At 33.9% G+C, this 25,335-nt stretch overlaps 1 protein-coding gene across 2 annotated transcripts in view; it reads right to left on the bottom strand.

Annotated features, from left to right (window-relative positions):
- Window positions 1-20,493, bottom strand: part of LOC106133981 (peroxidasin) — a 31,222-nt gene extending 10,729 nt beyond the window's left edge. Inside the window, exon 1 of one of the 2 annotated variants that reach the window (XM_060953423.1) lies at window positions 20,216-20,493. In XM_060953423.1, coding sequence (XP_060809406.1) covers window positions 20,216-20,379 — 164 coding nt within the window. In that variant the 5' untranslated portion in view covers window positions 20,380-20,493. The remainder of the gene's footprint in view (window positions 1-20,215) is intronic. The other variant, XM_013333910.2, reaches the window with a different exon arrangement.
- Window positions 20,494-25,335: the final 4,842 nt, after the last annotated feature.

Genomic DNA, 25,335 nt, shown 5'->3' with positions numbered 1-25,335 from the left:
GTGATTGAAAACTATATAGGAATGGAAATGGACGGCAAAAAATCTAGCAGAATAGAGGAATTCGTTTTATTGTAATAGAGGTATATTCTAATAATTAATTAAAAGGATTATATTATGTAAGTATATTCTATAAAATTCATTTTAGCGCATTCCCGGTTGCACCGGCTAAAAATGAAAGAGAGATAGAAGGAATTAATTTTATTCGTGATTTAATTATTTTTTTGCTTGCATTACGAAGACAGGTGAACCCTAGGACTACTTTCCAGTTCGGAAATACGTGTAATGCCAGAAAGATGATGAACCAAATGTCTATTTATTGAGCTCACGGTGTTATCACGAAAAACTATATAAAACTAGAGTATTGACTAAAAAGCAACGCCGTACTCCAAAAAATTTAATTGGGTAACTTGAACTCTGTGTTAATTAATTTTTTCCGTAGAATATTCAATTTTAATAAAAAATTTTGCTAAAAAATAATTCAAAAAGACTCATAAATATGCACCCATTAAGATATACGGTTTCAATAATGTATTTCTGAAGTTCATTTGTTCTTCGAGCTTCGAGCGTTGATTGGAGTACGAAATTTTACTTACATTATATTTCCACCAGCCCACGAGCGCATTAAAGATATATAGGTAGGTAATGTTCTTTTCTGAGTTTAACAAAATTCTCTAGTGGCCTGTCAGTTAGTAAGCTATACAATTTTTTAAAATATATACATAAATAATACTCGTATAATAAATATTTTTAACCAAGCAATTTTAGAAATCTTTACAAGATATAGATAAATTTAGAACACTATATTTTTGTGATTTTACAAATGTTTTATAATCTAAACTTTCGATATTCTGCCTGCTATAATAAAAATGCGGAATCAAATTATGTTGATTATGATCACCCAAGTGATTTACCATTAGGTGATTTCATATATACAAAAATGTGAAATTTGATCACCCAGGTGACCAAAGTAGAATAAACCATTTAAATGTTGTCACTTTCATAAAGTTGAGTTTAAAAGTAAGTTACAGTAGGTAAAAGGCAACATTGCCACTTAGGTAGTTATGAGTAGGTACTTATAGAAAGTTAGGTCTACGACTCATAGCATATACACAGCATTCATAATTATATATTTAAGTAATACTACGTAGATAAGCTAGTTGCAATTACCGTTAACAGACAAGTAAATACACGGTAAGCCGTCAAAGTCGCTTGTCAATATTAACTTTGTAGCTCACCTTTGTGATTTGTGATATGTGAGATCTGATTTACAGGGATTTCAGCGGGGATATATGCACTGCACATATTTCAACTGTTCTGTGAATTCGCTACTAGATACAGTACCTACTACAACATTGATTGATTCGTTAAGGTTTTTTACAGACAAGCGATACTAAGCGTTAATTTTAATTTAATTGTTTGTCGGCCGTGCCCCCTTGAAAACTTCGAAGCAAAGTATTTAAAGATAAAACTCTTTATTGGACTTAGAAATATACAACAATAGAATTATTACACCTGTTATCTGAGTGCCGTGTGGTTCCCGGCACCAATACAAAAAAGGATAGGATCACTCCATCTCTTTCCCATAGATGTCGTAAAAAGTGACTAATGGAATAAGGCTTACAAACTTGGGAACCTGTCACTATTTGGAGGATCTCAATTCTATCATTAAGCCAAAAAGCTGAACGTGGCCGATCTCTTTTCAAGACTGTTGGCTCTGTCTACCCCACAAGGGATATAGACGTGACCATTTTATGTATGTATGTGTAGCGGGAGCGAAGATTCGGCTCGACCGCCACCAAAGGGAAGATCTGCCGCCAGACTAGGGGTTATGCCTGGGGAACCGCGGTTACAACAATGTTGTGTTGGAGGTTATATAAGTTCTTATATAGCTCCAATCCGTGAAATCTTTGCTTGCGCGATTTAGGTTTTTCGCTGTTTTTTAATTGATAGCGTCGCGTAATTTTATTTTTTTATTTTTGTGACTTGTGGCGTTTAGATTTCGCCACATATGTATGCTATCTGATATCACTACTACGAGTATAGGTAGCTGAGGTCTTTTATTTGATTTAGAAGATATTTAATCACAAACATTGTTCAACCACAATTTTATTGACTATAGTTTTAATTCGACACAATATTCTGTTCATTTCTGTTCTTGCACATAGATGATTTAGGAGACCAAAGTTCATTAGATGATTAAAATGAAAGCATGTTAAAAATGTCGCATTTGTTCACACCCGTGATAACATCTTACTAAGTGCACATAGTAGAAAAACCACTCCCACACCGGGAATGGCGAATTTTTTGAAGCTGAGCGACTAAACCTCTATCCAACGCTCGTCTGTTAGGGCCTTTAACTGACTGCTCAAATAGCTGACATTGTTGATGCACAAATTCTCCTAATCATCCAATACCTACAATGGGTACATGCGTCGGTGCACACAACATGCCAATGTTTAGTGTCAGAGTTCCTGGAACGTCAAAAATGAGATATACTTTTAATTATGCAGATGCATCTTGTATATACGGTTTAAGGAGGCACTTCATTTACTTACAACTTTCCAAAAAAAATATCAATTTTGTATAAAATTATGACTAATTGTGACGTCGTGCCGCTGCGCTCATCTTCACAGGGCCTTCGCCTTTGGACTACTTTGTGACTTTCAACGCTCACCTAGTCGCTTTCCTCTGGCGGCTTCTTGCCCTCTTATAAATTTTTAACTTTTCCTAGTTAAGGTTGCTCTAATAGATGTTGATATTCTATAGATTTTTTTAATATCTCTCATCTCTTTTACCTGCGACGTTTTACCTAAACGTCACATAACATCTGAAGGGCAAGCTGATAATTAATTTTATCCCGCTGATAAATAATATTCATTGCATTAATGCCAGATAGTTGTGGATTTAGACATTTAAGGTGACTAAATATAGCTTTATATATATATACTAATATTATAAAGCTGATGAGATTGTTTGAACGCACATTATCTTAAAAGCTGGAAGGCTACATTCAGCTCTATGGCGTAATGATGGAATTGAGTTTCAGATAGTGACAGGTTGCTAACCCATTGGCTCAAACAAGAATCCCAAGTTTTTAAGCCTTTCTCCTGATCGCTGTTTACGACATCAATGGAAAGGAGATGGAGTGGTCCTTTTCTAAAGTGCCGAAAACTCATGGCACTAAATCTATGTATGTGAGTGATTAAAATGGCTTATTTTAATGAAAGAAAAGATTATATGATTTCAGTTTGAAAATGCCTGTGTGTGTATAAGGAAGATAGTAGGTATATTAAATTAAAGAAATCTGTTTATTCTTCTGGGTTGTGGGTTATTTGACGTTTATGACTTACGATTATAAGAATTAAATTCAAATAACGTTCTTTACCAACACATTTACTGTTCTACTTCTTACGAGTACACTAACCATAATTAGTATGTACAATTTCAGCATTTTGATTTCTATGAGTAAAATAAGTATAAGTTGAACGTTAGAAACTTATTCAATATCTGCTCACATTATAGTGTAGAAGCTGTAATAACTCCATGCAAATAATTACGCAGCTAAAATAGATTGCTGTTCATAGTGCTTAATCCAGTTTAGACATGAAGGCAATACTTCAGCAAATGGAAGCTGCACTGGTTTAACAGGATTAGTCATTATTGGGTTACACAAATCAGAAATCAGATTGGAAGCACGTCCACCCACGTATTTGCGCGATGCAATGATAACGGTATTGCAATGTTTGGCAACGAAAATACAAAGCGTGGTTTTAAAAAAAAATACGTCTATGCACATATTATGTGGTTCGGTATATAATAGGTACAATGTAGATATATGTGACGTAAGAGGAACCGTAAAATACTATTTGGTCTTTTTGCTCTCATGTTTTTTTGGAAATTTAAAGGAAAATATTTCATCAATTTTCATCAATCAAAATTTCACTTTGCAAATAAAATGTGCCACACGAACTCATCTGCAACTTACAGTCTGTATGATGTAAACGGTCATTTTAATTAAATTTTAATTAATTACATTTTCTGTATAATCAACATTTTCTGTTTCATGTTTTCACTACAATGCAATTAATTTGTTGTGGATTATTTTGTGTCAATGATTTATACCTGAAAATTAAAAGGTGAGGAAGCAACCGGGACTGCACCAGGATGATGATACATACAGCTTAAATTACAAGTCGGGTAAAGTTTCCACAAAATTGACACCTGTATCGACAAATATAATTTATCCCAAATTTCCTACGGGAATTATAAGTACAAAGAAAAATTTTCATAAAATAAATTAAAGAAAGTGCAGTGTAAATTGCACCTTGCTTGCAGTATTTACGGAAGTTCCGTCAAGTTTCCATGAAGTAACGTACTTCCTAAGCGTCGGTAAAACTTGGGGCATTGTGTCTACCTACTTAGATTCTTACAGTTACTCTTAGTCGTAGATCCAAGATTTCTGTTCCATTAGTTTGATTGAAAAGAAGTGTAAATACTTCTGCAATCCAAGATATAAGTACCTAGTCACTAACTTCCATATTGTGAGAAACTCCGGACTTATTATAAGTTCTAGTTCCAGGAATACGATCGATTGCTTTCAGTCAGTTGGAGATGCTAGTTTGCTTGTTCTCAATAACGGAATGCTACCTTGAGAGCCACTAAACTACCTAATAGATAATGTACATATAGGTATGCATGCTGTTTGATAGATGATACAATATACTCAAGTTTATCTACTTATCTTCAAAGTTGACACTGTACACAATAATTTAATAAATATTGGGTGGTTCTGACCGTTTGTGTTATAAGTTTACAAAAATGTCATCAAAATTTTCCAGCACTCCCGTGGAAATGTAAAAAAAAACCCTTCGGTGGCGGTGGTGGTGGAAAAAAGTATAAGAAAATGTATAACGGGTTAAATTAGAAACAAAAAGGGTGTATTAATTATTCTAAATTGGTATATTACCTGGCAATAAAAGTGGACCCTAGAATTTTCCACTTCCGGGATGTGCAGTAGCAATTTTTCATGTAAAATATCGGCGCAGCATCCATATAGTAGAATTTTGTTCAACTTTTGTGCCGGGCAGTTACACGAATTCGCAGACGAAACTAATATTTTCTCGTAATTTAAGTACTTATATAATTACGAAAGGAAGATGTGATATGTATTAATGAAATAATAATCACATGTTCAAACTGGATTTAAAATAAAGACATAATGTATAAGTTTAAAATTCTTACGGGATCCCGTCCTTCCCGTGCAAGGAAAGAGAGAACAAAATTCATATTAATTAAAGTTGAAAAGTATAGTGCCACGTTTATTATTTAAATAAATCGGAGCATGTCTTTATGTTTTTTAATTAATAAGCCTAACTGAAGTGGATAATGTATAAACAACCTAGTAATACTAATACAATAAAGGGACATAACAGTGTGTGTCTACGAGAGCTACTGCCGACAAATTAAAACAAACAACAAAACGACAAATTAAACATAGGTACTGTTATGTACTTTAATTGATATAAAGGAAAAAAACGCTAGTTTAACTATAAAACAAATTGCCCGATTTATGTTAATCGTCAGTCGATTGTACAGCTTTAAATTTTCTGCTTATGAAAATAAACACAGTACCGACTTTAGTGGAATACCAACAGAAATAGTACACTTAAACGGTCGTTACCATGCTAACGTACTAACATGCGGTTCATATCACATGTAAAATTGTTTTATAAATTAGTTTTTGCCAGAGATATTGTTCTATTGGTAATTATGTAATTAATTTATTTTTGATCATCCTCCTGGCGTTAGTCCCGGTTGCGTCATCACGTATACAAAAGTACTCTGTGGTCCTTGCAGAATAAAAGCTTACAGAATGTGATGTAATGTACACCTACACAGAACACACACATTCATTTCATACATCATTCCTGTGAACTAACTTTCGGTTAGGTACCTTAAAGATTTACACAAACATCGATGTTTACCTATGCAAACGCACTTATCTAAGGTATTAATGTGAATCATGCAAATTATGACAAATATTATGATTTCTGTCATGTAAATCAATAAAAAGTATACAATATAACAAAGAGAAATAATGAGTCATATGAAATGTTTGAGTGTTGGAACCCGTTCTGTAGGCGAAATATATCGGATAGATGGAGTCGCGATCTAGTCATACTTGTTCGGCACTGGCATGCAATATTTGCAACAAGTCAAGAGTAAAAGACTTTTCATGTGCAGCGGAACGGTATGCAAGATGTACTTATAGACGGTTGTTTTGTAAGGTTGTACTGTATTGTACATAGAGTTATGTTAAGAACAGAAACGATTGAAAATTTGCTGAGAAGTAGCTTTTGATTGTCTATGCCTCTAGATATATCTAATGAAGTCGCTATTCATCCAAGTGCCATGGTACCTTATATATGGTACTGAACTTCCATGAGTATATTATAGTGGTAAGTATATAAGTAACCTAAAGACACTGTTTTAAACATCATCATTGACATTAATTCATTTAGAAATATTTGCGCATATTTTTGTATTTTCAGAATTCGTGCACTTATATAACTAAGTTGTTGACAAAATGACAACAAAGTGTTCGTGAACAAGCGTGCGCGTTGGAGAGTGTTACCATAACAAATTAGTTGACTTTTATTAATATTCCAAAAAATCCCGAGGATGGCCGTAGTAAAGCGCCCACCCACAGTTATTACTTTGCTATAGTAGAAAATAATGCAAATACAAGCGGTCGCAAGATAACATATGCGACTATTTTTTATGTGTAAGTATATTAGATAAGTTTTCATAAAGCAACATATTAAGTGTTTCTTTTAGTTTCTCCTATGTAATAATGCCTCTCTTCATGATTATTCGGAATATGAAAAGAATTAATAATAGGAATTAACATACTTTAAGACGGAAATTAAGGACATTAGTAAAGGATTGTGGATATAGATGAAAACATATTAATTTAACGAAGCGATAGTAAGGCCATCGTTTTGATAACCCGAGTTAATCGGAATAAAAATATGATAAAAAGTAGTGATGATTAAACTTATCAAAATTACTATACACTGAATATATTTAAAAAGACAAAGGCGGGTGCTTTTTGCCTGTAAGCTTACCTATCAGTTTACCCGTGCTATTACAGTTTGAACTTTGATGAAATATTTTAATAATTAATTACTTTGACGGCGTCTGTGACACAGCAGTTATTCGCTTGTCTGTGACACCGGAGGTCTCGGGTTCAAATCCCGGTCAGGGCATGTTGAGAAACGAACTCTCTGATTGGTATGTATATTTATTTATATAAGTATTTATTATAAAATATAGTATCGCTGAGTTAGTCTCGTAAGACAAGTTTTGATCTTACTTCGAGGGTTACTCAATCTGTGTAATTTATTTATATTTAAAATATATTTATATTTTTTAATTTAATATAGGTTTACTTTTATAAGTATGAAGCCGAGGTAATATATAAGCTTTATTTAATTTTGGTAGCCAGACCCCTAATGTATTACTTCTACGACAAGCTAAATATATGTATTAATATACTCGTATATACCTATATATATTGCTGTCTATATATATTTTTATATTTAATACTAGCTGTTGCCCGCGACTTCGTCTGCGAAAATTGCGAGTTGAATCTTGATCATACAGTCAGATACAGACAGACAGAAAAAAATGTAAAAAAAAAATTATGTATCCATTTCAGTCAAAAGACTAAATGTACAGACAAAATATTTTTACCCTTTTATTATATGTAGTATTTTGATTTTCAGTTTTTTAAAATAAAATACTCAAACAACACAAACAAATATTTTAAATAAAAAAAATATTTCGTTTTTCTTGGGGCTCGAACTTGGACCGTCAACTTCACAATCTCACACAGCTACCACTGGACTATCGAGGCCGCTGCGGTGATGTCGAAATTAAAGTAGACTAACAAACCAAAAATTTATTTACGTGAGAATTACGCATGTTATGTGCGACAAAACCAGGATATTATCAAACTGATTTTCACTTATATTTATGTTATAGGTATAATGCTGTCGTACAATGATAAATGACTTTGAATTTTAAATTTCGTTACTCATTTGCAGGTAAACTGATGTCTTGAATTCATTCAAATGACGATAACTTTTTTTTGTGAACCGATTTTGATGAAACAAACTTTTAATTTTTTTCTGAGTTAAAACAAAGCAATTGGTGAAAAAAAGTTTTAAGTAAATCGGTTCAGTACTTTCGGAGATAAGCGTGATCATACACACAATGAGAAAAAAAAATTAAAAAAAAATTTTTGCTTTCTATTATTCACAGACATTTAGAAAAGTGTCCCTGTATCCATTTCAGTCAAAAATACTAAATGTACAGACAAAATATTTTTACTGTTTAATTATATGTAGGTAATAGATAAATATGGCTGCAAAAAAATATTATGTTTTTAAAAATACTGGACTGGTTTAATAAAAAAGCAGAGAGAAGGATATATCTATATGAAAATTCCAATAGGAGTAAAACTTGAACAAAGCCAGGCCTACCTTCGTATAGCATATATACAATTCATATAACTACAGTGTAGGTAAATCTGTGTTGTCATAGACTAGATACTGAATAATTAAGAACGTTTCAAATCCGCTTTTACTGTTATCATAGCTTGTTAGATCAGTGTTTTGGAAGATTGCTATAATTTTTACGCTCGTAACTTGTAAAAAAATCATTATAATAATACATTATTCCGATTTATTTGTCATAATAACTGCTGCTCTATTGGATACACGGTTCAGTTCAAAGATCATTGAAGCATGATGCCATAAAGTGTCTGGCTCTACTAATAACTATGCATTACAATGGCGATAAAATCTACTCCATTGTTGGGGACTTAGCAGCCGCCAGGGGGCTTGGTGGCGCTCCTCAGTTCCACTTCATAGATCCTTTATCAACCAAGGACGTCTGCTGGAATGACAAAAACCAGAGCATCGTGAAGCTAAATTTAAATGATCTAGTCAATCTTTTGTCCGGAGTCCTCTGAGCCGTCGAAGAGCTTGCACTATAATATTTATAAATTGGAGCAAAAAAGGTATGCGAGGATCGTGGCAAACTGATCAAATATAGTCTGTATTCCTCCGAAAAAGTGGTAATATGTAAGTATGTATTCACATAATCTCTGCATATCTCTCCAAAAAGAAGCGTGGTTATAAATATGTATAAATGCACTTCACAAAAAAAAATATCTGTTATGAATGACTCTTTAGATGTGAAAAGTGATTTCAATCGTTTCGCTCCCGCGTGAATTTCCAAATCTTTCCTAAGTGATTTCTTACTGAAACGACGCCAAATTTCATCAAAATTGTCTAAAAAGTGCTGTAGGTACGCAAATTAGCTTATAAATATTTTCCTCATTATGCCTCATCCGATAGAGATCACCACTCTGTCATGTGTCAATGTGTACGATAGAATCTGCAGGCGGTGCCCTGTTTCCTTGTTTAAAACCTTGAAGCTACAAGGTGTGGACAGAAGTAGGTCGAACTCGGGTAAGTAAGTACCTTTGGTTGTAGACTTATTTGCTTTATTATTAGGTTGTTCTTTTTTATGCATTCTCTTAGCCATGAGATGCATTCGTAATATATTTGTCCTTCAAGTCGATAACTACTCCCAGAGATGGAGTGGTATCTTTCCGGGAAATCACACCGACAAAATAATTGTGTCCTTATGTCTATGTTAATGTGGATAAATCATTGAATACTCACAACAGGACATAAGATCAGTGGTAAAACAATGAATATATCATTGTTGTAAAAACACGTATCACTTAAATATTCTTTTAATGGCGACAAATGTCTGTAAAATACTAAAACAATTCGACGACAATATGAAAACCAAATTCATCATAACTATAAGGTCCTAGAGGGTGTCAATTTACGTAATGAATGAATACATTTCTAAATCCAAGTTCCATCTCACTCTCTTTATTCAGAATTGCAAAGTAAAAATAATATTTTTAAGCAAACAAGTACTTTATCTGAATCACGATATTAAAATACAGAAATTCAGTGTTTAATTTTCCTGGAGCTGCCGTTGCTATGATATCAAAGGCAGACGCAAAGCCCTGAGATTGAATTTGAAAAGTTCCTACATTAGTAGACTGGACATTAATTACAATGTATAGTATTATCACTGTTTGCATCATTAAACATATTTTTATATATCTAAGCAATTTAATTGTAATTATCGCTATTCAAAAATCAACCTTTATTTGAAATCTTAACAAGGAAGTGTAAGATACGACGCATACGACTGCATAGCTTTAGAAATTATATTTAAAACCATCACAGGCACAAGTCCGTCGGTTTCTTCCAATTCACGTCATTATCATATATTGACGTGTTGAAGATGGATTCAATCTTGCAAGGAACAATATAATTTAAAACTAAAACGAATCATCAAATCCCGTACATAATTAATTGCCCAGTAATCGTGTACCTATCTAGAATCGGATTGAAAACCACTTTTTTGTAGTCGGTTGAAAAGAAAACATTTTATACGATATCGATAAGTCACGAGGTACAATTATATTCTGTACTAGCAATATGAAGCAATATTCTTGCATATTTTCGGGAAACATGTGCAGCTCAAAAGAGCACTCAGATCAAACACCAATATTGGATACTACGAAGAATTTCCCAAGCATCTGTCTGTATTATTTTATAGCTAAAGTACGAGTAACGCAACAATAGAAAAGATAAAGACAAGTTTCTATCGTAATTCGTAAGACTACGATATAAACTTCTCTACGGTACGTACGGACGTACGACATAAACGAAGATATAATTATCTTTTAATTAGGTCAATACCTAAACTCGAAATATTCATAGAACTACATACCTACAAGGTAAATTATACCTATACATTATACATAAGTTACATAACGTGGTACACACTATCCTATTTTTAATCTACCTGTATTGGAATATATAAATTCGTCATAAATTATATATTCATGTCATCTATAGCAAATCTGTACAATGTGCTACCTTGTCCACTGAAGATTGAACTACAAAACTATTGTGTTTCGCACTTAAACTTTTCGCAAACCAAAACCGTATCATAAAATCAGCTCGTCGGTTATTAAATTTTGTATCTCTACTTCATTCCCAAAATATCATTTCATGAAACCTTTCGAGCCAGTCTCCAATTGCCGAACGCAGTAATACGAAAAGTTTATAATATTTTTAACAAAATGTTTTTTTTATTTTATCATTTCAGTGAGATATTTTGTTAAATAAAAAAATTGTCTCTGTGAAATACAAACATTTCAGTTACACAAAGGAAACATAGTTTATATTTGATACAATATTCCAATTTATTTTAATACTAGGTATGATGTACATATGTATAAACATAGGTTTTTATATGTTTTCTGTGAATTCTAGATTGTGACTTTTATATAGTTATGTAAACAATGGGACATCTCTTGAAAGCAGTCTTGACAATTTTAGCGAATATTTACCTCACAGAAAGAGCATTTTCACACCACCTTCTCGACAATATTCAATTTACCTTCATTCTATCTCGGCGGTAAGTTAAAGTTGTATGAAACTCAAAGGAGTAAAGGTAATTTGCATCTTGGGACGTCAAATTCGTAAAATTAACAGTAAAATGAGTTGTTTGTCCATGTTTATCTAAACTACAAAAAATAAGTAAAGAAAAAATAACCTAGAAAGCTGTAAATTCAACAAGTAGGTAAATAAGCAATGTGGACTTCAGCCTCGGAGACTTCAGGCTTGTATTCATCAGTTAAAGGCGAATGAGATTTTTCGACAGAAGTTCAAGATTCAAGTTTTTTCAAATTCTTCCCTTGATTTCACCGTCAACATTCGTAAGAGATTCAAAATACAAATATATCCTCAAAATTTATTGTAATTCTTTTTAACTAAATACCTATCTAAATCCAGAACTAATAGGAATATAGTAATTAAAGCCATGTGTACAACTACAGTGAGAAATGTTCCTACACTGTTACGACCTGTTACTTGTGTCCGTTAAATGCAATCATTGTATTTGACAGATCCATTAATTCTGGAATACTGAAATTACATTGATAAACCAAAATACACTGATTGCCCGTAGTTATACCTTGTATGAGATATTGAAATACTAATCATTCAAATTCTGTTAGTGTAACGAGCTCCTTTTTTACTAAGATACGTTACATACGTATCTTAGTAAAAAAATTAAATAAGAAAATAATAAAAAAACGTCTTGACAGAGTAATCAAATATTTAATTACTTCATCATATTTCCTTTTATAGTAAGAATAATTAAAGAGATTAATTATCAAGAAAAACCAAACTGATATTTTTTTATAAACTTGAAATATGTTGAAAACTATCAGTTTTTGGATGATATTCCCTACTGTTCAATGCTGGGTGGATTGTCATCAATCAAGGCCTCTTTAAATTATTTTTGTCTAACGCTTTTTAATATGACCTTTAATTGACAAACTTCTTAAAAACATTTATTATTAGGTTGTTCTTTTTATGCATTCTCTTAGCCATGAGATGCATTCGTAATAAATTTATCCTTCAAGTGGATAACTACTATGTGAATGTGGATAAATCATTGAATACTCACAACAGGACATAAGATCGGTGGTAAAACAATGAATATATCATTTTTGTATAAATACGTATCACTTAAATATTCTTTTAATGGCGACAACTTTAATTGACAAACTTCTTAAAAACATTTCATGTCACGAACTCACGAATGTACTCATATGTCATTGATAAATATTGAAATTGAACCAAAAATTGATTTGAACCAATGGGTCAAAAATATTGTTCTCTCATACCTACCTAGTATATAAAATACAAAGCTTATTTGGTAAAAGGGTAACCGCAGTTTCGGATAAATTAAGTAGCTATTGTAATTTAAACTCGCACTGTTATTGCAATTTCTACAAATGAATAAACACAAAACCAAAATTACATCAAAAGCATTATTTAACGTTTAAATGAGTACCTATGAAATTACAGGGTGAAATTTAATTCATTGGCAACCGTTATTATAATTATAAATAAGTTTTACATTTATTTAAATTAAATAATGTGAATATACTTAATTATTACTGCGATTTAAATAAAGTAATGTAGGTAAATATAAAGACGACAATGGCTGCATATCAACGCACAGTTATATTTATTTAAAATTTTGCAAGTAGATCTTGAGGTGCAATAAGAAAGGATTTTTCCGATATTGACGAGAAGATTAGTTGTTCTCGAGCGGAGCCGCGTGCGCGCTCAAGTATAGGTACAAGCAACTGTTCATTGGGAATTTTAGATTACCTAACGAGTAACATTTCAATGGTTTGATTTGAAAGTTTTTCAATTAACTTGTCATCGGTGTTTATTTGTACATTCTCCGCTTCACCCACTGCAGCGCGTAGCGTTTCACAGACGTGCGTCTGGTGTTTAGTTTATGTACTTTTCAATAATCGACGTAATCTATACATATAATAATATAATAACAGTAAAAATATTTTGTCTGTACATTTAGTATTTTTGACTGAAATGGATAGAGGGACACTTAAAATGAATAATAGAAAGCAAAAATATTTTTTTAGAATTTCTTGTCTGTCTGTCTGTCTGTATGTATGATCACGATTATCTCCGAAAGTACTGAACCGATTTACTTGAAGCTTTCACCAGTTGCTTTGTTTTAACTCAGAAGAACATTTAAAGTTTGTTTCATCAAAATCGGTTTGCTAAAAAAAAGATATCGACATTTGAATGAACTCAATGCATGAGTTTGCCTGCAAATAAGTGACGAAATTTAAAATTTTAAGTCATTTATCATTGTACGACAGCATAATACCTATAACATATAAATATAAGTGAAAATCAGTTTGATAATATTCTGGTTTTGCCGCACATAACATGCGTAATTCTTACGTAAAAAGATTTTTGGTTTCTTAGTCTACTTTAGTACCGTGTGGTTCCCGGCACCAATACAAAAAAGAATAGGACCACTCCATCTCTTTCCCATGGATGTCGTAAAAGGCGACTAAGGGATAGGCTTACAAACTTGGGATTCTTTTTTAGGCGATGGGCGAGCAACCTATCACTATTTGAATCTCAATTCTATCATTAAGCCAAATAGCTGAACGTGGCCATTCAGTCTTTTCAAGCCTGTTGGCTCTGTTTACCCCGCAAGGGATACAGACGTGGTGAGACTGTGAAGTTGGCGGTCTAAGTTCGAGCCCCAACAAAACAAGATATTTTTTTAATCAAAAATATTTTTTTTGTGTAGTATTTTATTTAAAAAAAACTGAAATTGAAAATACTACATGTAATAAAACGGTAAAAATATTTTGTCTGTTACATGTAATATTTTGACTGAAAAGGAAAGAGATTTTTTTCGGTCTGTATCTGACTGTATGATCAAGATTCAACACGAAATTTACGCGGACGAAGTCGCGGGCAACAGCTAGTTATAAATATGAATGTTCGCAACATCGAAACAGCAATTTGCTCATTTCGGAAAACTTAGTAAGCAGTATGTAGTCGATCTATTATTTCCGATTTGATTATTTCAATTAGCTTATATTTATCCAAAACAGCTGAATTAATATTTACGATACATGCTTGTTTAATTAAAACATAATTAAGTATTTATCAACTTTTAACTTAGAAAAATAGTATGTTAATATAAAAAACAATACGTATATTGTATAATTGGCATATTAGGTACGGAAATTTAGCAAAACATAACAATTTATATTTACTAAAACAAAAAAGTAGACACTAACATAAGGAAACGTGAAGTCAACTTTTCAGTCGTACAGAATTATACTGCAAATGAAGCACTCTAACATCGTAAACCGTATGTTGGTAGTAATTTTAAAATATTTTTCTTTTTCTAATAAATACCTCAAATGCAGAAAGCCAATGACAAAGTTACTAAAAATTTTACTTGGATTGCATAGATGATATTGCATAGATATGTATCTAGTGCATAGATCAATTGCTCATACATCATCATCATGCATACATAAATTTCTTATTCACGACACACACAGGTACAATGTAAAACAAATAAATATGTTAATGTTAGCAAAAGCAAATCTCATCAACTACAACATCAGCCTGCCCTTCTGTCTGTCAGTGCTTCCAGGTCTCTAGTGTTTGACCCATTTACATTATAATTTGAAGCGCCGGGCGCGCAAACACCTCAATTTATGCATACAAATACAATAGTCGTAGGTAAGCAGAACCTGCAGTTTATTCAAAATCAAAACATTTTGTTATGATAAATGCGACTCTACGGAAAAGTAGACGATCTCGATGGCCCAGCGATGCGAGTAATCTAAACTAGGTATTCTTGTTCCAACAAATGGCGGAGAATTGCAGAGTTGCACAGGAAATATAAGTAAGTAAATATTTTCTGTACAACCTTGCTTTCCGGAGTAGAGAAGTAAAAAGAGATAAACAAACATAGATATCAATAGAATGATAAAAAATATAGTATAGCCTACAGCTATACCTAGATAATGAAAAAATAAATCATCATGAATAAATCATAATGAAAAATTAAATCGCAGGTGGTGACAATAATTTTAAACGTTGAAATAATGACACCGTATTTATAGGAAGCAATTTTTGAATTAACTGAGTAATTATTATGATGGATTTCCACTGACTGTGTCACAGTACTCATTTAGATTTGGGCTATGGGCGAATGTCGCCCGACGCGACGTGCCGATATTTTCCTTTACCAACGGCTAGCATTCAAACCAATTACGTAACTGGAGAGTCGTATTCAATGCGGTATATCTCGTATACGAATTCGGAAACCTTTTCCTGTGCCACTAACAGCGCTCAACTATGTATATTATTCGCCAGCCCTCGTTTGCTCCAATGGAAATTTTCAGGAATAAAAGTAGCATTTGTTACTCATGATCTTCTTGGTCCTGACTGATTCCTCTGTTCACTCTTCTTCCTCCTGGCTTTAATCCCGGTTGCATCCTTACCTCTATTGAGAGAGAGAGACCATGGATCCTGGATTGGGTTAGTCAGGGTTTTACACGAAGCGACTCCCATTTGACCTTCGCAACCTTTGCTGGTAAACCTAACCCGTATTGCATCCATGGTTACATATCCAGTTGCCTGAATGTGCAGGTTTCCTCATTATGTTTTCTCTCACCGTAATAGCATCGGTTAGTATTCAAAGTAATGTACATAACTTTGAAAAGAGCCATTGGTAGATGGCCGTGGTGGGCTTTAACCTGTGCCTTTCTGCTCATCATTCGAACAACGGCGCCCTCTTCTATTTCTGTAGCTAATTTTATAACAATTTAGCCAGTAGATTTTGAGATTTCATCAAACGAAACCAAAAATGTATTCCTTCTTCCTAATTATCTTACAATGTTACAAATGATCTTAGTATGTATAAACACGACTAGGCTAGTATAAATGTTATTAATTCAGTCCATCAAGTTTTAATCAAATAATCAATAACTTTATATTTTTATGTTTGAGTAAGTACATATTATCACTCACACTCGCTGCACCCCGGTTTGATATGAATTTTCGCCTGTAACCTAAATAAATGAAGTACTTTTAAATACCTACCTACAAAATATTAGTTTAGCTTATCATATCATGTCAACGTTGCGAAAGTTGACATAATAGCTACCTTGAGTGTCAACTGCAGATTGGCCCCTAGATAATGATGGTAATAATTTTTAAACTTAGTATATTCTTATGTGCAGTCCTTTTTATAGAAAAAAAGAAAGAGGTACTCAATTTGACCGAATTTCAGTTAATATCAGAATAAACTACTTAATTTACTTTATTCACCTGGGTAATATCAGACGTAAACGTAGTGGAATAAAGTGCATACTGTATAAAACATGCACTTTTGGTTTAGTGATTTGATGAAATTAATCAACTGGAATTGCCGCGTCATGATCAAATAAAGTTTTGATTTTGCAAATATTTTTGAGGAGCTAAAACGCGGTTGAAATGATAACCACAGTTTACGCTTCACCGAATTTTACAGTGATTGATATCATCGGCAACACGTTTGGTAATTAAGAAATAAATATGGACCTGTGTTAATTAATACTAGGTTATACCGCAGTTTTACGTGTCAAATGATGAGGATTACTTTACTAACTCAAGTAAGGTAATAGCACTCCGGGCTCCTCTCCGAGAAAGAAAAACGGTACGAATGAGTATCGAGAGTCGATCAAACTAGTCGATCAAAAGAGTTATTTTCCAAAATCGTGTCAAGTCTCAGAGGTGATCCTAAATTTTTAAATGCATGTATACAGAGTAAAAGGTTTATAAATCTAGTAATAATAAAGGTTAAACGAATAGAAAATAAACTTGATAAATCTGTACCATTGACTGGAATGAAGGGTGTAGTAACTAGTGGACCTGATGAAACTATTTTTAAGTCACGTACAGGTAACCACATCCTATTTGTCAAAAAGATTCTGCTTATCCAATTAATTTCGCAATATAAATTTCCAATGTGATGTGTAAATCTGTTATTGCCAGATGTATCTAAAGTTTCCTTTTTTTCTTAACTTACATATTTAGTACAGATAAAAAAATGAAAAAGGTAATCTGAAAATCAGAAGTTCTCATAAGTTTCTATACTGCAACGATTTGTGATTATTTTCCGATACGCAAATAATGCGACGTTTCGATTCCTCTAGCTGCCCTCGGAGCCGTTCTTTTTGCTCTTATTGTGCACAGTGTCTTGAAAGTTTCTTTGAATTCCTAGTGATAATCATAATATTCTTAGACATATTAGAGGCCAAAGGGGAGGCGGATCCAGGATTTCAGTTTGAGTGGGCTTGACTTAGTTGAAGGTCTTAAGGTAAATCATATCTACATAAATGCAATTAGTTCCTAATTAAATAAGCGATATATATATATATATATATATATATCGCTTATTTAATGCAATTAGTTCCTAATTAAATAAGCGATATATATATATATATATATATATATATATATATATATATCGCTTATTTAATTAGGAACTAATTGCATTTATGTAGATATGATTTCTTTAGCCGGGCTTGGCCTTCCCCGGATCCGCTTCCTACTGTGTCAAAGTAAATAACTTTGATACTCTTGCACGGGTTTGGAGCCTATCAACTTATAATACAATTTATACACATTTTATTGGAAAAGACATAATATACAAATAATAAATCTTCGCCATTTTATTGAAGAATCAATTTCAACCACTAGGTACCACTCAGATATTTCTACATTTTATCTCAGAATCCCAACAGAAAAATTTACACAATTAAAGAAATTGATGCAGATAAGGAGTAGGAAATATGTGCCGTTTGTACGCAATACCTTTGTACAAAATGCCCGTAGAGTGTCCGTAATCTGCTTATAATGTAAATGTTATCTTCGTAGTGAGAGTTGAAGTACCTACACTATTTATAGTACTTGTCGAAATGAAATAATTTTCTTTTTTAGAATAACGTCGGTATCCAATTCTACAAATAATACAGTCAATAATACCTACTTATTTACAAATCGAGTATTTTCCTTTTGCCAACAGAGAAACCTCACGAACAATGAGAGCATTACGGTCAAACTATTCCAAGCCAAGTACTGTAACTCCATTTAGTCATTTACTGCCTAAGAATTATTTTCGAACCACAACTATAAAGCACCACAAATTTCCAGGTTTGTAAAAGTAGGATAGCTGATGTTGGTTTTTGAGAAAGCTAAAGGTGTGCTTTTGTTTTTATTCTAGACATAGTCTACTCCATCCAACATAAGGACGAAAAATTGTACGAGTACCTATACTAGCACCGCCCACGACGTTCACGAAAAATCCGTTCCCGGTATAAATAATTAACCACATAAGAAACCTACACCTACTAAAAAATTTTTTACCCTGCCGATTAGGATGTGCGTTGATTGGGCTATATAATTTTGTTCAGTCAGTCAATCTGTCCTGTTTTATTTAAATAAGAATATAACCTTTTGCAAGCGGCTTAATTTTGTCGTTTATTGCATTTCTGCACGGGACGTGGGAACTTACTTTTTCTGGGATAAAAATACCTACCTACATAAAATTTGGCTGTTTATACCAATTTTCATTATACTGTAGAAAAGAAAGAAAGTGATGGGTATAAAATCTTATTTGTTGAACACAAAATCCTTATACGATTACATGATACATTATGCAATACCTATTAGCAGACTTGCACGTATGTTTTTAATCTATGCCTAAATAAACCTGACTCAGTTTATTTAAAGCTGTAAGCTCAGAAGACTTCCTTCCTTTAATGTAGTTGTGTAAAATAAAACCGGTTATTGACTGTAGGGCGAAAGCGCATCAAGGTTGAAAAACAGGTTTTTAAGAACCTATTTTAAATGTTTAAATAAGTTTATTTACATGACGTGATTAACCGTTTCATGATTTGTATCTGCTCATATTTACATACATATATATATGGTCACGTCTATATCCCTTGCGGAGTAGACAGAGCCAACAGTCTTGAAAAGACTAAATGGCCACATTCAGCTATTTGGCTTAATGAAAGAATTGAGATTCAAATGGTGACAGGTTGCTAACCCATCGTCTCAAAAAGAATCCCAAGTTTGTAAGCCCATTCCTTAGGCGCCTTTTACGACATCCATGGGAAAGAGATGGAGTGGTCCTATGTTTTTTTGTATTGGTGCTGGGAACCACAAAAATGATTCAATAAAAATCTAATGGTGTGCCTGACGCTTTGCGTAACATAATGCATATACAATATACATAGGTGAACTGACAAAAGAATAATTTCAAAATGTCGCTGATGAGGAGGATTTAAGATTTGAAGAAAATTAAGGCTTTCGGCAGGAGCTAACAGGAAAACCTGTTGAACGCTCCGCCGCTCTTTGGCACTCGCTGAATAACGCTCTAACTACCACATAAACGTTTCAATTTGTTCGCAGAGCTTAGGAATAGGTAGTTATTTCTGTAAAATGACGATCATTTTGTTTAGAATACCAGTAATGCGGCCAAACGGCTGATCCGATATATTATTAAGCTTTCGCAACAGACAAATTTCATTGTGCGATAACTCGCCGGGCTCAGTTATTTTTAAAATACTTTCTTCCGATGTAAAGACACGTCGTTAAGGAAAAAAGTTAGAAAACAAATAAAAGTTACTTACAAAGTATGAGTTTCAGCCGGCACCTTCGGAATAGCGATCAAGTCTTGCTGAAGACAGCGTACCGCATTTCGGATACACTGGCATTTTGGTGGACAAGAGTATTCAGCGAAGACATAGGTAAAAAAGTTTATAAGAAGAAACTTTAAAATATAAGGGGATTTCATGGTGGGGTGGAGTGAGGTCGCGGCAGCCGCTGCATACGAGTGCAGGCTGCTAGCAGCGGAGCGCGAGTGCGGCGCCGACGATTGCGAGAGCGACGCGACTGATCAGCGGAGCCCGAGGCGCTGCCGCGGGGACCGCCGCCGCCGCCCGCCAGCGCTTATCGCTCGAGTTAAAATAAATAATATGAATATGACACTCCAATATGAACTTTAAACTTGCTGGAGAACGTCATTGAAGTAAGAGATTGAACCAGATAAAACAGTCGGTGTCCGCTGAAACAAAATTTTCGTGCTTCTTTTTTGAGTTCTATGTTTATCAGATTCTATCCTAATCACAGATTGCATAAAATTGTTGGTAGGTAGGTGAAGACCAAGACGAACGTACCTTGATTAAATCGGTGACGTCCTAGTGAAAGGTCAAGTCAAAGGTATCCGAAACAACAAGCATGCATGAAAATAATTATGAATGTGGGTGAAGCGAAAGAAGCATGCACGGATCGTAACAAGTAGAAAGAAGCAATATCTGCCTAAGTACCTCTCCGGAAATAAAACGTAAATGGGTAGTCATTTGTTGTCCGAAGAATATTTTTTAGAAAGCCATTGACTTCCGTTATCATGAAACGTTTTTCATTAAACACCGCTTTCAATCAACAAACCATTCCAGGGATCATCGAATGATCAAATTAGTTGATTAAGAATTCATTCTAAAGTGTATTTCCAAATTTTGGTTTGCCACGCCTTCTCTGCTTTATAATTTCGAAACTGAACTCGGTGCATCGGTGCACCGAGTTCAAATTCAAACGTAACCAAAACCATGTCAAGAAAGGTTCCCAAGGGAGAAATCAGTCTCTTTACGACTGGCTCCAAATAAATACTTCCTACCTACCTTCTACCTACTTCCTTTTAATAAGGGTTAATATATTTGTTCCTTTTGTTCGTCAGTGTTCGAACAGTGTGCGTAGACGTTCAAGTTCAAATCTTACCTCGTCCATGTACGAAGGACTCTTTTCTGAGAAATGTACCTACATTAGTTTGAGTATACTTACGATAGGGAAAATATCGTGAGGAAACCTACACATTCAGGTATAACAATGATTCATTGCAGGTTAGGCGTACCCCGAGGTCTCTCTAGTTAGGTGAGGATGTAACCGGGATTGATGCCAGGAAGAAGAATATACACTTATGTTCCCAATTAACATGTCTCAAGTTAAAGGACAAGGTCGTATCGTTAACTAACGAAAGCCAATAAACACTTATGTGATTCAAAATATTCCTGTGGTGGAAATTTTATGTATGTAAAAAAATAATATTTGGTAAATTCATCATATGGCAATAGTTTACAAAGTGATAAATCAAACAACGCAAGAAGTAGGTACATTGACCTGTCAACTACCTACGCAGGTAGTAACATCCTCAAATATACCAAGTTCGTTATCAAACACTTAAGTAGCTCTCTTAAAATGGCCACACACATACAGCTTTTGTTCCTCCTATTAAACTTTTAGGTACTTGTACAAACATAGTGAAATTAATAAATAGGTAAATTCCTTCTACTATTTTTACGATTTAATATTTTTTATCAAAGAAAATCTTTTTAAAACAATCCCTTGAATTTGCATTCATTTTTTTCTGACGCTTGCCATCCGCGTAGTGATGTAATTTATTAGCATCCTTGTGTGAAATAATCATCATTCTGTCTTTTGTTCAAGTAACGTCTCATCATCCCTCTGATGAAAGTCCCGCTGCCTCTTCACCTCTCCGGAAAGGACCTATATGAAAACGATTCTGGATTAGGTAAGTCACGTTTTAATACGAAGCTATTCCGGTATAACATCAGCAACAACTACAAAACTCACACACTCACACGGTCGCGATAGACTATTTGAACCTGTGCATTACGCGATTTTATTCGGACACCATCACCACTCGACCACCTACGCTCTTGTATAGGTAGTATTCTGGTGATAAATGCTGATAACATTACAAATAAACAAATTTTAATTTGGAATCTGTAATTTTTATATGATTTCATTGGGTGTTCATATTTCCGCGCCAATAAATTGTAAAATATTTTGTGTTATTAAAATGGAATGGGGTGATAAAGTGAACCGTATTGCTGTGGTTGCATAAGTACATAAGTGGGTATGGCGTCAAGTACCTACATTTTTTTTCCGGGCGCTTGGTATTAGTCAAATATTGTGTACCGTGCTATTGAAAGGTACCTACAATAAAACCTGCTCTGTTTATGACCGAATCCCACCTTGGCCACGTGCCAATGACTATTCGAAAGTTATGTTCATAAGTTGGAATACTAACTGATGCTCTTACGGTGAGGGTAAAACATCGTGAGGAAACCTTCACATTCAGGAAATTGGATGCGTAACAATGATGATACCATACATTTACACCGATCATAGGTTTACCTCAAAGGTTGCGTAGGTCAGAAGTGGAAGTCGCTTCGTGTAAAACCCGAATCACTGGGCTCCTCTCCACTCCTCTCACTGGGTTTGACCGCAGTTTTCTTAATTGTTGATAAATTCTTCGGTGCTAAACAATTTTGACGAAAAGTAAAGCCTACTCATTAATACCTAGGTACTGGGAGGTTCAGTTTAAACCTTTGGTTCCATAATAACGTTAAATATAAAAAGCTCCATCTGTTTGATGCAACTATGTTCATTTCATAGATAAAAGCACAACCCACCTACTGGAAGTTTAACTACGACACTAACTATGCTAGTTCTATAATGATGCATATTTAAATAAGCGATATCTGATTGAACAAACTTTTTGTCAATTATAAAAAGCAATTATCTCCTAGACTTTCAGCTTTAGCCTTTGTACAAGTGTAACTACGGTATTGAAGATGTAAAATTCCTATAATTGGGTGGATGGCGCATTTTATAGCAGACCGAGCGAGCTAAGCGAACAAGGTCTATAAATCGTTTTGAGGCAGAAACATTTTTTTTTTGTGTGTATGTGTGTAACGCAATAACTTTCAAACTGTTGTAACAACAATTTGAGAAGAATCAAAATCGGTTAAGTCGTATATAGATATTTAAATTTTTGTAAAAATTAGTGTTCGCGAGGTCAAAATGCGAAGATTAGTTACGTATATTTAAATAAGCGCCATCTGATTCAACCACCTGAAACATACACGAACGAAAACATACTGGAAGTTCCAACTTTCATCATTCTTTATTCAAGTTTATCTACGGTACTGAAGATGTTAGATTTCTATAATTGTGCAGATGACGATCCCTGTATCACATTCAATCATTTAGGTTCAAGATAAATGCGAAACCTATTCCTCCAGGCTTTACACTATATTAACATCGGCACTGATGATATGAATCACAGGCATTACATTTTTTCAGTTTTTGATAATTACAGCAGATGGCGCACCCCATTACGTAGCTATGGTACGCCCTCTGATCAACCAACTAGAATTATTTTAAAGATAATAGTAAAACCTACTGGGGGTTCAGTGTTTTTGCTTAATTTTTCTATAATTTTGCAGATGGCGCATTCTGTGTGTAAATAAAATATATAAAATAAGCGCCATCTGATTCAATCAACTAAGTTTATTTCATAGATTAAAGCGAAACAATCTTACCGAAGGTTTACTTAGTTTTGGGGCTTTATCCACGTATTGAGTTGACCATTCACAAAATGAAGCATTTAGGTGTGTCCACATTGCCCGGCGACGGCGCCTCGCCGGTATCACGCGTACATACATATAACTACGGCACTGACGATGTAATTGTTTTGTGGTTATAATTGTACTGATGGCGCGCTCTTTAATTATTAGCATATAAAGATACCTACTAGCTGTAGCCCGCGGCTTCGTACGCGTGGAAGAGTCTGTCGTGGTTATTCGCCGTTGTATGCTGTACAAGGTGTTATCATAAATGTATTTTTGTACAAACTTATTTTTGACGTACTGTTTTTTTTTTAATCAAAATTATAAAACACCAAAACAAATCTTTTCCAGACCTGTTGTTGTTAAATATACAAAAGCAATTTCAGTTTTCCGATGCTTATAAGGTCATTATTTTTTATTGGTATGTCAGATAGTTAAATAAATAGATGGGTAATAACGCTTATCATAATACACTGATATCCATATAAATAGAAATTATTCAATAGGGATAGGCAGAAAGAGTATTCCTCTTTGCGAAGAACATTTTTAAAACTATATTCATGGTTGTAGCATCGCGAGAATGTATGATGAGTTTATAAGAAAGATTCGTCAAGCTAAAGGTCCCGCTGTAACTAATTCGCGTAGTCAGTGATCAGGACTCGAACTCATAACTATATATCGTCTGTTCTACTTGCTTTTGCCGTATTTTGGCGTAATTAAAAATTATGAGAATTCGATATTAAAATATGCGAAGGCGATTTTACTGCCACCTTCAAAAGACCATAGGTTTTTCGCAAATCCTACAGGAATTATAGTCTTTGCGGCATTTAGTAGAAGTACCTGGTTGACCGAGCTTTGCTCGGTTTTTGTTTTAGGTAGAACGTGTTTTTGAAAATTATATTTAGTAGGTTTTTTTGAAATGATTCATCACTGTGTGAAGTTTGAGAAACACCTGTGGGACAAGTGAAAATCTATTATTTTCATGAAGGTTTTCTAGAAATGAGTTCTCTATGCACGAAGTTTGCGAAACCTGACCTGTTTGTATTTGATGACGATTTTCTTTAAGGTGTTCTTGAGACGAGTCGCGGCTTCGTGAAGTTAGATTGTTTAACAGCGTTCTTTTCCAAGATCTTTTAGGCATTTTTAAGTAAACTCGTGAGTTCAAGAGACACATTTGTCAATAGTTCAGATTTTCTTGGTCTAACCTCAAATCAAATACTTCTTTGTTTTCCGCGCAAGAAATACGAGGAATTCCGCCATCTATTGAGGAGTAAAAAAAAACCATAATAGACACGGTTAGCGAATACATCCGATAGCAA

Source organism: Amyelois transitella, chromosome Z (genome assembly GCF_032362555.1).
Source record: "Amyelois transitella isolate CPQ chromosome Z, ilAmyTran1.1, whole genome shotgun sequence".
NCBI classification, from domain to species: Eukaryota; Metazoa; Arthropoda; class Insecta; order Lepidoptera; family Pyralidae; genus Amyelois; species Amyelois transitella.
The sequence above is the reverse complement of the archived record's forward strand: the minus strand, read 5'-3'. Positions and strand labels throughout refer to the sequence as shown.